Source organism: Canis aureus, chromosome 1, assembly GCF_053574225.1.
Source record: "Canis aureus isolate CA01 chromosome 1, VMU_Caureus_v.1.0, whole genome shotgun sequence".
NCBI classification, from domain to species: domain Eukaryota; kingdom Metazoa; phylum Chordata; class Mammalia; order Carnivora; family Canidae; genus Canis; species Canis aureus.
The window spans coordinates 17,784,115-17,797,770 of NC_135611.1; the positions used below are offsets into that span (position 1 = coordinate 17,784,115).

Consider the following 13,656-nt stretch of genomic DNA (forward strand, 5'->3'; position numbering starts at 1 on the left):
AACATGTGCAGGTTCCTGGTTTACTTATTTGTTTGCTTGCATGTTGCTAAAACAAAGAAATCACCCCACAGAAGTTGACTAGGTCCCAGAAACTGAATTCATAATCTTTTAAAGCTCCCTGTTCTAGAATTTCTTTTACAAATATCCAAAATAAAACATTTGGTCTCAGTGTCATTTAAATATTCAAAATGTCAAATTAAAATATCTTGAATCCCTTCATGATCACCATAAAAGCACTATAAAGTTGCATTTTGACCAAGCATTTTATTTATTTATTTATTTAAAAAAATATTTTTCATTTATTCATTTGAGACGGAGAGAAAGCTCATGAGAGGGGCTGGGAGGGGCAGAAGGAGAAAGAGAGAGAGAATCTTGAGCAGACTCTGTGGGATCAGGACCTGAGCTAAAACCAAGTTGGATGCCCCTATTTTTTTTTTTTTTTGAATTTTTTATTTATTTATGATAGTCACACACACAGAGAGAGAGGCAGAGACATAGGCAGAGGGAGAAGCAGGCTCCATGCACCGGGAGCCCGACGTGGGACTCGATCCCAGGTCTCCAGGATCATGCCCTGGGCCAAAGGCAGGCGCTAAACCACTGCGCCACCCAGGGATCCCGGATGCCCCTATTTTAACCAAGCATTTTATTTTATTAAGTAGGTTCTATGTCCAGTGTGGAGCCCAACATGAGGCTTGAACTCATGATCCTGAGACTGAGACCTGAACTAAAATCAAGAGTCAGACACTTAACCAACCAAGCCACCCAGGAGCCCTGTGACCAAGCATTTTAAAGCTCTACTCACCCAAAGGCTGATCAGCTGTTTGCTCTTTATTGTCTACAAAAAGATAAAAATGGAAAAAAGATAAGGTGTTATTGTCCATGATACAAATATCTGCAGGGTTAAAGACCAATGGAAAAAATGAACAATAGCAGAAGCATCAAAAGACAGAATGTGGTTTCTAACAGCTAACTAACAATTTTAATATTTTCAGATTTTTGATTAACACACCTGGACAGACAGAGTTAGAATGAGGGCAGGGGAATGTTTTCAGTAATTAACTACCACAGCTGGGGGCAGTAATCTTTGATATGCTAGGTAGAAAGTAGTCTGAAAATGGTGGGTGGTGGTAATAAGCAGTGCAGGAATGGTTAGCAGTTACCAAAGGCTTGCCAGGAACTGTTCTATGTGCTTTAAATAAAATGGATTTAAATAAGCTTCACCTTGTCTAAGATACATACTTCCTCCATTATATACATAAGGAATCTGAGGCACAGAGAGATTGAGTGAGTCACTTGTAATTGAACTAGTAAGCCTCACTCCACAGTCTGCACACTTTGCCATCTATATACATAGAATGAGAAACCTCCCACCCCAAGGACCATGCAGGGAAAGATGGGAGTTGAGTCAGTAATGTGTCCATTATTATAGACAGGGTAATTCTGGGTTTTTTGTGTTTTAGATTTTATTTATTTATTTGACAGAGGTAGAGAGTGAGCCCAAGCAGGGGGAGTGGCGGGCAGCGGGAGAGGGAGAAGCAGGTTCCTTGCTGAGCAGGGAGCCTGAGGAGGGACTCGATCCCAGGACCCTGAGATCATGACCTGAGCTGAAGGTAGACCACCAACTGACTGAGCCTCTAAGGTGTCCCTGTGTCAGTCTCCTAATGGTCCACGACCCTCTATTTCTCCCCACTCACACATCTTTTACTTCAGATAAAGATACTCCATTAACTGCCTTTTTATGACCTAGAGTCATACACAATGATAAAAATATACGTTGATATATTCTGCTGCTGTATACTTTTCGGTCGTCTTACAATCTAGAATGTTTAATATTTTACTTGCATGAAATTATCCTTCACGTAAGTATTAATTTCAACCCTAAACTGTATTATTTTAATAAAGGAAAAAATTACTAAGACTGCTATAGCAAAAGATTATCTAGTTATTGTATTCAAGCTAATGTTTTATATTACTCACCAGGATGTCCAAGATTATCTAATTCATCTAAAATGAAGAGAAAATAGATCAGTTTTATATAATCGAACCACCAATTTAGCATAAGTTGTAAGACTAATCAGAGAAGTAGGTTTCAAGCTATTAAATTATGTTGTAATATTTCATTAGTTTAGAACTTTTCAAATGCCTTCAGGGAGAAGCCATGCAACTACTAAGCGTGAGAGAATGTTACTGTTGATACGTGTAGGACTTCTGAGCTATTGCTACTTTCGTTAAATGACAAAAAGCAGAACAGACTCATTCATCATTTGTTCAAAGTTTTAGATATTCTGGTCTTTTGAGACAAAAACAGTCAAGGGACAGGTCTTTGGCCTCAATCGAAAACTCTGTGAAACTAAGAAACAATCTCAAATGATTTTTTCTAGTAAACTTTTAATTTTGGAAGAATTTGAGATGTGAAACGAGTAAAGAAGAGTTCCCGTATACATCATACCTTGCCTCCCTATTTTAACATCTTATGTTTAGTAAGGTGTATTTGTCACAACTAATAAATGACTCATGTTCTTTTTTCCCCCCGGGACCTCATTCAGGATGCCACATTACATTTTCTTATGTCTCCTTGGGCTCTTTGTTGTGAGTGTCTTAGGCTTTTCCTTTTTTTTTTTTTTAATATTTTATTTATTTATTCATGAGAGACACAGAGAGAGAGAGAGAGGGAGAAAGGCAGAGACACAGGCAGAGAGAGAAGCAGGCTCCATACAAGGAGCCCAGTGTGGGACTCGATCCTGGGAATCTGGGATCAGGCCCTGAGTCAAAGGCAGATGCTCAACCACTGAGCCACCCAGGCGTCCCTAGGTTTTCCCTGTTTTTGATGGTCTTGACAGTTGTGAAGATTACTGGTGAGGTACTTTGTGGAATGTCTCTCAATTTGGATTAGTTGATATTTTCCTCGTGCTTAGACGGGTATAATGTGTTTTTGGAGGTACAGTGGTTTCAGGATTATTAACCTGTACTCTCTGGTGAAAGGACAGATACAATCATTTAAGCAAATACCCATGACATTACAGCCATCTATTTTTCCTTTGCAAATCTTATGAAGATGCAAATTAGCATTAGCAATAAATTACAAATGTTACACTGTTCATAAGAGTCACAGAGGAATTTAACTCTTATCTATAACGTAAAACCCATGAAAGAGTATCAACAACTAGAGTACAAGGCTCTGTACAATTTCTTTTGTCTCTTGTCTTAGAGACTTCATTCATTTCTAGTTACTGAGGTCGGCACCTTGTTCCTCCTTCCCCTCTTCACTGAGGTTGCTGCATACATTTGTAACGCATTTAGATTCTTTGGTCATATTCTTCATTCCATTCTGGGATTCCCCCTCCCCTGACCTCCCACTAAATGATTTAAAAAACTTGCATACATGTATTCACCATTACAATGATCAGACTTGTTTCACTGCCCTAAAAAAAATCCCCTGACTTCACTTATTCAATCCCCATCTTTTGTCCTGATCGACTACCTTTAATAAAATACATAAAGTGAAAAAAAAAATAAAATAAATAAAATAAATAAAATAAAATACATAAAGTGAAATAAGTGATATGTTCTGCGGTGAAAAAAAAAAAGATACGATGTAGGATACTGTTAAGGGTATGTGTCAATCCATCAATTATAAAACATCTCAACCTTCACACTTTTTTTCGAAAGAAAAGTTGGATCTAATCCTCCCATTTGAAGTTTCTGAAGTGGTTCCATAGTTGGATCTTCATCTCGAAATGTGCTGATAGGTTTATGTGAAAATGAGAATTTGACTGTGTTTGCTACTGTAAAAACTATAGAGATGATCATACAGGGAAAGAAACAGCACAGCAAAGGTGGTAATTTCCATGCAATACCTCGAAGCCAAACAGCAGTGCCACTTTATATCTGTTCTTAGATATATACAACTTTGGAAAAGTTTAGAAATCATGCAATTAGGCAAAAAGAAGTAAGAAAAGGAAGAGGAGTTTTTGAAGATTTCTTCATATGCTTCCCTCGTGTAAGGCCTCTATAGACAACAGGACTGGAATCCCCCTTATGCTAGAGAACTCCTGTTCAAACGTATGCATTAGGACGAACATAGTAATTATAGCATTTCAGTGTGACACCACAGAGATATGAAAGACAGGAAAACCCAGGAAATACAACATTCAAGTTTTTTTTTTCACTTTACCCAAGTAGACCCCAAGATTATACAATAGTTTAAAGAAGCAGACATTGAAAAAATACTTTGCTATCTGCAAACAAAATTTTGTAAAACAATGTGATGTACTAAGAGAAGGTAACGTAAGTATTAAAATGTACTCATTAGAACTTCTATACAATGCTTTGCATAACTGAAACAAATTTAAAAGTTTATGTTGAAACAGATTTCCCAGTTGTCTCTCTATATATTATGGTAAAGATGACATAGTAGATTAATGTACAGACTTGGAGTTTCAGAAAATGGATCTTACCAATTTTATATTGAAATAGAAATATTAGATATTTGATAAGACATGTGTTCAACAGGAAATTGCCTGTCCTGAAACTGACACGGAAGCCACATGCACATCTGAGCAGCTGATAATCATGGCTAAAAGGATGGCTAAAATCATTTAAACCATTATCCATGGTAGTATGCCACCAGTCTTTTGAACAAATTTCAAATTAAATTTGAACAAATTACTAAAAATTAGTTTGTAATTCTGTAAAAAATTAACATTAAGAATTAACTGCAAATGCTCCCTATTCATATGATGTGCAGAAACACTATTCTTACGTGCGGTAGAAAATCAACGGAAAATTAGTTACTTTAAGTGTGTCAGTTTAACAGTGTCCTTGGCAATTTACAAAACCCTGAGACTCCGTGAAATTTCACCCTTCTTAGAGCTAGTATTTTTTCCATGACTGCGCGCGCAGGCTAGAGCACTCCACCAATCCCCAGAGGAACCAGCATGCAGGATACGTGCTTTCAAACCAAAGGATTACTCTACCTTCAGTGCACTCCACTGCCTCATCTGCTCTTCCTTGTATCAGAGAAAACAGATGTGAATATACTGTAATTCATGATCTTAGGAAGGGCGGCCATCAGGTAGACAGAGAAACAAATATCACAGAAATATGTTGCATACCAACACACGCTGCAACTCTCCTACTGGTGACAACCTAAGTATAAATGCATTAAGCTTCAACAGCGCAAACTACCACATTACGAACTTCATAATGGGGGCTGTTGGTTAACGATCATTCTTTCCTCTCTATGCCTGGGATACCTGGTTCTTAAAATGTTTTTTTTTTTTTTTTTTTTAATGTTTTATTAAACATCTTTTCCCATTTAAACCAGATTTCTTATAACTAAAGTCTTAAAGAATACTTTTTTTGGCCACAAATGTTTATGATTGTGAATTTATGTATTCTGTTTCTGTATAAACAATATAACTGAATACTTAACCCCCCATTAAATAGAATGGGGTAAAGAATTTCCATTGCTTCAATGTTTCATCTTGCATAACTTATATCCATTTGTCAGAACACTGAGTAAGAGTGCTTACCTATGATGATTTCCACCTTCTTGCTATCCTGACTGTCTCGATCATTATATACATGACACCAATAGATTCCCTGATGTTCCAGATCCACATAAGGTACCTATTATCAATATCAGAACACATACACACACACATTTTCTTTCAATTTAATTGGCTTGTAGAAGTTCTGAATTAGGGAAAAAAACCTAGAACATTTCAGAGGACTTTAGGCATTTCTTAGATTATTTCTATATCTTATGTTAAATATAAGCAGGCAAATGATACAATGATTCCAATCATGGTAAGCGAGGTGTAGTACTATTCGACATTTTAAGGTTTTTATTTTTAGAGTAATCTCTATACTCAGCATGGGGCTCGAACTTACAACCCCACAATGAAGAGCTGTATGCTCCATCAACTGAGTCAGCCAGGTGCCCCTATACGACATTTTAGAATAAGCCCTTAGATATGGGCTGGTGCTATGTTATAGCACTTTTGTAAATATAAGAGTGAGTTAATACTGAGTAAAAAGGAAAACATTAAGACACCCTGATGAATATGAACTTTAATGTTTGTCTTAATTTTCAATTATAATATTTTACATGTCAACACAAAAAAACCCCAAATTACCAACTTCTTACCATGTATAGCTTTTTCGTCTCATGTATTAATGGTGACTCATTTTTGAACCACTGGTAGTGAGGAATAGGGCTTCCAACAGCAACACACTGTAAGACCAATGTACTGCCAGGCATTAGCCTTTGGGACCTTGGTTCGACACAGATTTGCAACTTGGATTCAGAGATGCCATCTGAACTTCCTTAAATTAAAAGAAAAACATTACTGAACATAAATAAAACCTCTAGCTTAATAATAAAATTGTTTTCCCCTTTACTAAAAAAAACCAAAAGTGTTTTCAAGTTAATTTTTTAATGATCTTTAATAATACCTCCCAAAACTATGTTGCATAAAGCTGTGGCACTTCTGAGAGATGTTCTGTGGATAAAAGGATGCTGAAGACAAATATACTTAGAAAATCCTGGGTTAAACAGAGTTAAACAGGTTGTTTTTTTTGGAAGGGCTTCTCAGAGCTTTTTTTAAGGACTTCTCAGAGCTTTAAGTGTTAGTATGCTTTGTTTATTAATTATTATTTTTAAAATATTATATTTATTTATTCAGGAGAGATGCACACGGGGGGGAGGGGTAGAGACACAGGCAGAGGGAGAAGCAGACTCCATGCAGGGAGCCCAACGTGGGACTCGATCCCAGGTCTCCAGGATCAGGCCCTGGGCTGAAGGCGGTGCTAAACCACTGAGCCACCCGGGCTGCCTGCTTTGTACATTTAAAAGGGCAAAGTGGCTCAGTCAGTTACGTATCTGCCTTCAGCTTAGGTCATGATCTCAGGATCTGGGGTTCGAGTCTTACATTGGGCTCCCTGCTCAGTGGGGAGAGCCCGCTTCTCCCTCTCCCTCTGCCCCTCCTCTTTCTCTCTCAAACAAATAAATAAAATCTTTAAAAAAATAAAAAGGCAAAATAGTTCAAGTGGTTTCCACATGTGTTTGATTATAGATTCTTTCTGGTGAGGGCAAACAGCTTATTAACATCTTGAGTGATATTCACACTCAACACAGAAAGTTCTATATTCTACTGTTTGATTTAACTTATTAAAAAGAGTTTTGGGGGAGGCCTGGGTGGCTCAGCTGGTTGAGTGTCTGTCTTCGGCTCAGATCATGGTCCCGGGGTCCTGGGATCCATCCCTGAATCAGCATCAGGGCTCCCTGCTTGGCGGGAGCTTGCTTCTCTCTCTCCCTCTGCCCCTCCCCCTGCTTGTGCTCTCTTGCGTGCTGTAAAATAAATAAATAAAATCTTAAATAAATAAATAAATAAAGTTTTGTTATTAGCATGGAATAAATATGGATGCATTATCACTAGCATTTCTTCCTGAGACAGACATCAGAAAGCATTATTACTATTATTTTCCTAAAGATTTATTTATTTTAGAGAAAGAGAGCATGTGCATGTGTGTGTAGGAGGGGCAAAGGGAGAGAGAGAATCTTAACTAGCATGGAGCCCAATGGAGGGCTCGATCTCATGACCCTGATTATCATGGCCTGAACCAAAATCAAGAGTCCAATGCTTAACTGAGCCACCCAGGTGCCCCCAGAAAGCATTATTTATTGAATGCTCACGTGTTGCTATAAGGTCCTTGAGGAAGGAGGACTTGTTAGTGTTAACACAATACCAAGTCTCCATCATGAAACTTAGCGTCTCACACATTGCAAGTGATTGGTTTTTGCTGAATGAACAGGATTTTTAAAAAAAGATTTTATTTATTTATTCATGAGAGACAGAGAGAGAGAGGCAGAGACACAGGCAGAGGGAGAAGCAGGCTCCATGCAGGGAGCCTGACGTGGGACTCGATCCCAGGACTCCAGGATCACACCCTGGGCCAAAGGCAGATGCTCAACTGCTGAGCCACCAGGTGTTCCAATGAACAGGATTTCATTTATAAACATACTAAAGTTCATTACATGCATGGAAAAATTCTAGAAAGATATAAATAATTCCTTTAAATTAATCATGACTATTTTTAGAGATTATTTATTTAGGTGTAGGAAAAGCTAAATTTGAGAGCAAAGAATACAGAAGATAGACTGGTAACAAAAAGTCTGTTTCCCACCTACTCTTTTCGTCTGGCAAAATGACAAAGAATATGATTCTTGACTGTGAATGTGAATACAGAAAATACCATCTGCTCTTTAGAATAGGCAGATTTTAGAATAGGCGGGCATATCTCTGATAAAGGTCCTCCTCCAGTAGGATTTATCTTTTTTTTTCTTTTTTTGTATAAATGTATTACAAATGAGAGTAAGATGAAGTCACACAACTTCATTACAGTATCTCTATATATATATCAAAGCAAAATATATACCAAAAGGAACTATATTTTACCAACACATTAAAATTATTGCTTCTGATTGATATATTCCATCAGTACTCAACAAAGTACTACTATATAGAAGGAATAGAAATGGTTTATTTTCCCTTTTTGTTGTTGGGGAAGACTTTGTCCCTTTTCTATCTTAATTGTCAAGGACCCATATGGTAGCTTTATGTATAATTAAATAAAGGAATTAAGCTCAAAAAACAAAACAAAACAAAACAAAAACTACTCTTTAGAATAGGCGGATTTTTTTATTTTTCTTTATTTTTTAAAAGATTTTATTTATTTATTCATGAGAAACACAGAGAGAGAAAGAGAAAGAGAGCAAGAGGCAGAGACACAGGTAGAGAGAGAAGCAGGCTCCATGCAGGGAGCCTGATGTAGAACTCGATCCCGGGTCCCCAGGATCAGGCCCTTGCCTGAAGGTGGTGCTAAACCACCGAGCCACTTGGGCTGCCCCAGGCAGATTTTTTAAATCAGTACTAGTTACTGGACTAAAAGGCTGGATGACAGAGAACAGAAAATCTGATGAAATGCTTTACTGCAGGGAATGATATGTTACCTGAGCCCTTTCATGGCAACAGCATGAAACAGCAACTCTAGAGTTTTTTTTTTTTTTTTTTTTTTTTAATATTTTATTTATCATGACAGACACAGAGAGAGAGAGAGAGAGAGAGAGGCAGAGACACAGGCAGAGGGAGAAGCAGGCTCCATGCAGGAGCCCGACGTGGGACTTGATCCCGGGTCTCCAGCACCACGCCCCGGGCCAAAGGCAGGCACCAAACCGCCGAGCCAGCCAGGGATCCCCCAACTCTAGAGGTTTTATTCCAAAATGCGATTCTGTAATATAACAGTTTGGGAGGAAGCTATAGAGTGTAGAAAGAAAGAAAGAAGACTGTTTGCAGGGGCCAGCAGCAGGGCCAGTCGAAGGCATCTGCTTGTCTACATGTCCACAGAGAAGGGATTAAAGCACATGGGCTAAAGTGTGAGCAACTGGTGACCTTCTGTTGGTGGTAAGTATGTACCTGAGCTGCCAATACTGTTTGTGATACTGTGAAACTAAAGTAAACGTTCGAAATAAAATAAGGCAATTTCTATGCCAGTATTCAACTTCATTTATCACTTACCCTGGAAGCTTCCTGTTACTTCTGTGACATCACAAACATCCAGCTGTGACCACTGGCTGAATTCAAAGGTGAAATTATTATTAACTCGACAGACATAAAAGCCTGCATCTTTTACATGTACTGTGTTAAAAATGAGTTCTGATGCATTTCCGTTCGGAATCTGTGAAAGAATCAGTAAGAGAATGTAAATGAATGATTCATCAAAACATACCTTAGAGAAATGTGTCATGCAAAAAAATATGTTGACTTCTTTGGAGCTGTCAAAAGCATACTTTTTCCCAAGTTCTAAAATATTTTTTGCTTAAAAAAACAAACATTTTGAATGATTTAAGACTAAAGTCTTAGAAATCCACACTCTTACAAATCCATTAAGCAGAGAGTTAAGCTCTCTCCCATTGATCTTCCAAAAACTAACAGAAAGTATCTGTTCTGTCATTTAAAACTATTCACATCTTAGTATTTAAAGAACCTACAACAGCAAATTTATAAGTAACACAGAAAAGTTAGGCTTGGCTATTAATTTCAGTTCTGGTCAAATTAGCTGTGAGTACATAAGCAAGATATTTCACCTTGGGACCCTACTTTTTCAGCTGCAAAATTCTGTAAGAGGATAGACCCCTTAACACTACTCTTCTTTCAGGGTCTGGGCAGAGTAGGGCTATGGAAAGCATGTCAGAAGACTACTTGTAGGGCAGCCCAAGTGGCTCAATGGTTAAGCACTGCCTTCAGCCCAGGGCGTGATCCTGGGGTCTTGGGATCGAGTTCCACATTGGCCTCCCTGCATGGAATCTGCTTCTCCCTCTGCCTGTCTCTCTCTCTCTCTCTCTCTCTCTCTCATGAATAAATAAATAAAATCTTAAAAAAAAAAAAGAACACTACTTGTACCTGCATGAATAAACATGGTCAAGTATGGGAAAGAATGGCCAAGGTCTTCCCCAGGGCTCTGGTCACGACACTGATTTCTTTCTGCTTTGCTGCTCTCATCAATTTATAAGTGCCACTCACTTCCAGCACATTGCCAAGACGCTCAGTTGAGTGCCTTGTTATAGTACATTAGCTCCCTTTCAAAAGTACCCCCCTTCAAGTCCCAACCAACGGAATTCAACTCTCGCCCCCTCAGAACCTGCACCAGAGGAAGAGCATTTTGCTGAAGACTTGACAACTCGGATGGCAGGCTGCACCTGGCACCGTGTTAATGTACTAAGTCTGCTTTCCTACTAGACTATTTATGCATACTTTCTCTCTCTCAAACCTTCTACAATCCTGCCGACTTCAGATAGAAACTCTCCTCTTCCTGCCACCTAATCACAAAGTGATCTATGTATCTCTTCATAACTGCTCTCTTCTCTCTGGTTAAAACAGAAAACACATCTTCCTAGCAAAGGCTACTAGGGCTTAGGATCTGTGGGGATCCACTCAGAACCCCAGAAGGTATGCAGCCTCATTCAAGCTGCAGACATTTGGGATGAACAGGTCCAAAAGGCAGCTTACACAGAGATCCCCTTATCTAACTAAAAGTAGACACTTCTGGGAAATGAGGCTACCATAAATTCCTTCTTCAGGTGGCTTTACTCAGGAAGGAGATGGAGAAAAAAACCTACCACAAACCCCCTCTCCAGGAGAGTTTTATGGTCATGAAAAAGATGGGAAGACCACTTATACCTGCATAAGGTCAAACTTCCTTATCTCCTGTTTATTCTTCTAGAAATTTCCTTGTAGTGCTAAAAGAAACCCATTTGTTCCTCTCTTAGAAGTCTTTCTCCCTCCTCCCTTTTCCCTACTAAATCAGGTATGTGAGGCTCTAACTTTAACCATTTATGGAGCTACCTCCTTTGTAAATTCCCAAAGGAATAAACTTTTTCTCTTGTTAATCTGTACTTTGTCATTTAATTCACAAGCACTCAGAGACTGAACAGAAGAGGGCAGAGGGAAGACACCTGGGTGGCTCAGTGGTTGAGCGTCTACCTTGGGCTCAGGGCATCATCCCAGGGTCCTGGGATTGAGTCCTACATTGGGCTCCCTGCATGGAGCCTGCTTCTCCCTCTGCCTGCGTCTCTGCCTCTCTCTCTCTCTCATGAATAAATGAATAAAATCTCAAAAAAAAAAGGGGGGGGGGGCAGAGGGAAACTTTTTCTTTCCTGCCAATCCCACCCTCTCTTACCTTGCTCCTGCCTTTTTCTCTCTACTTTACCATCTACTTCGTTTATTGTATCACTCTTGAAAACATACCCTAGTGCTTTTTATCTTAAATAAGAAAAAAAATCCCAAACAAATCTCCCTTGACCCACACTCCCCCCCTTCAGCAGCATTGAATGCTAACTACATCTTTCTTCTTTTTTCTTTTTTTTAAAGATTTTATTTATTTATTCATGGGGGGCAGGGGAAGAGACACAAGCAGAAAGAGAAGCAGGCTCCTCACCAGGAGCCTGATGGGGGACTCAATCCAGGACCCTGGGATCACGACCTGAGCCAAAGGCAGATGCTCAACCGCTGAACCACCCATGTGCTCCTCTACCTTTTTTTTTTCTTGAAATAATTTCCCTTTTAGGCTTCATACCATCTTCTGTTGGATTTCCTCCCATCTCTCTTTTAGGTTCTTAGTCTCTTTACTGGTTGGTCTTCTGTAACATAAACTTTCATTGACTCCAGATATCCAAACTGCCTAGATGATTCACCTAAATGTCTAACAGGTGCTTTGAACTTAATGCTCCTAAAACCAAATCCTTGATTTACCTCCTTAAATCCATTTCTTTCCCAATCTTCAATACCTTGGTATATAACACGTCCCCAGATGCTTCAAGTAAAAAATCCAAGGGTCACCCTTGATCTCTTTCCCTTTTTCTTCACGTTCCACCTCTAACCTATCAGGTGTGGAAAACTCTCCGTCTAACATAACCTGACCTGGGCACTCTGCTCCCTCTCCATTGCCCTACTCTGGTCCACACTGTCATTCTTGACAGTCTAGTACAGGCATTAGCTAACTGGTCTTTCTGCTTTTCTTTTGCTTCCCTTCAAGTAGCAGCATTGTGTTTTAAAAACACAAATTCTATCGTGTTACTTCTCCTGCTTAAGACAGTCAGTGGCTTCTCACTTTAGATCACCCTGATATTCCTCATAGTTCTTAACTCAAAGAATTCTCTTATTTATTTACTGTTGCTCCCCACCGAGGGAGGCAGGACCTTGTGTGTCGGCACTTCGTCATCATGGCCTTAGATCATGGCCTGGCACAAAACAGGTGCTTGCCAAATACTTGTTAAACGAGTATCCCTTAAAATAACCCCGTGACCATAAAAGTAGTTTGACAAAACTTGACCTTGTGAGGGCTTTAAAATCTATTACAACTCTTTGAATTGAAGAAGTACTGCCCCCTGCCTACATTTTTACCTTTGTCAAGTCAGGGCTTACTTTACAAAAGACATGCTTTTTTTTTATCCTGGACTTTATTTTATTTTTTTTATGAATTTATTTTTTATTGGTGTATATTTGCCAACATATAGAATAACATGCAGTGTTCATCCCATCATGTGCCCCCATCAGTGCCCATAACCCAGCCACCCCCACCCCCTGCCCAACTCCCCTCCACCACCCCCTAGTTCGTTTCCCAGAGTTACGAGTCTCTCATGTTCTGTCTCCCTTTCTGACACTTCCCACTCATTTTCTCTCCTTTCCCCTTTATTCCCTTTCACTATTTTTTATATTCCCCAAATGAATGAGACCATATAATGTTTGTCCTTCTCCGATTGGCTTATTTCACTCAGCATAATACCCTCCAGTTCCATTCATGTCAAAGCAAATGGTGGGTATTTGTCATTTCTAATGGCTGAGGAATATTCCATTGTATAAGACATGCTTAATATAGCAAGTTTTATCTATTGTTTCTCCCTCAAAAGGCATTTATTAAGACAAAAGCAACTTTGCAATTGAGAAGATGTTACAGATAACTTTAGTTACCATCTCTTGAAAGCCTAGGTACGTGAAATGCCCTATTAAATTCTCATACCCCTGGAGGACAGAAATTCATGTCACTAATAATGGACACTCAGGGTTCCAACCCAGGCCTGTCTAGCACCAACGC

At 39.1% G+C, this 13,656-nt stretch overlaps 1 protein-coding gene across 1 annotated transcript in view; it reads right to left on the minus strand.

Annotated features, from left to right (window-relative positions):
* Nucleotides 1-13,656, minus strand: part of MALT1 (MALT1 paracaspase) — a 60,965-nt gene that overhangs the window by 25,831 nt on the left and 21,478 nt on the right. Inside the window, exons 4-9 of the mRNA XM_077876119.1 lie at nucleotides 9,582-9,741; nucleotides 6,152-6,330; nucleotides 5,535-5,631; nucleotides 4,977-5,009; nucleotides 1,978-2,004; nucleotides 803-835 (exon numbers count right to left, since the gene is read on the minus strand). Of these exons, the coding sequence (XP_077732245.1) occupies nucleotides 803-835; nucleotides 1,978-2,004; nucleotides 4,977-5,009; nucleotides 5,535-5,631; nucleotides 6,152-6,330; nucleotides 9,582-9,741 (529 nt within the window). The remainder of the gene's footprint in view (nucleotides 1-802; nucleotides 836-1,977; nucleotides 2,005-4,976; nucleotides 5,010-5,534; nucleotides 5,632-6,151; nucleotides 6,331-9,581; nucleotides 9,742-13,656) is intronic.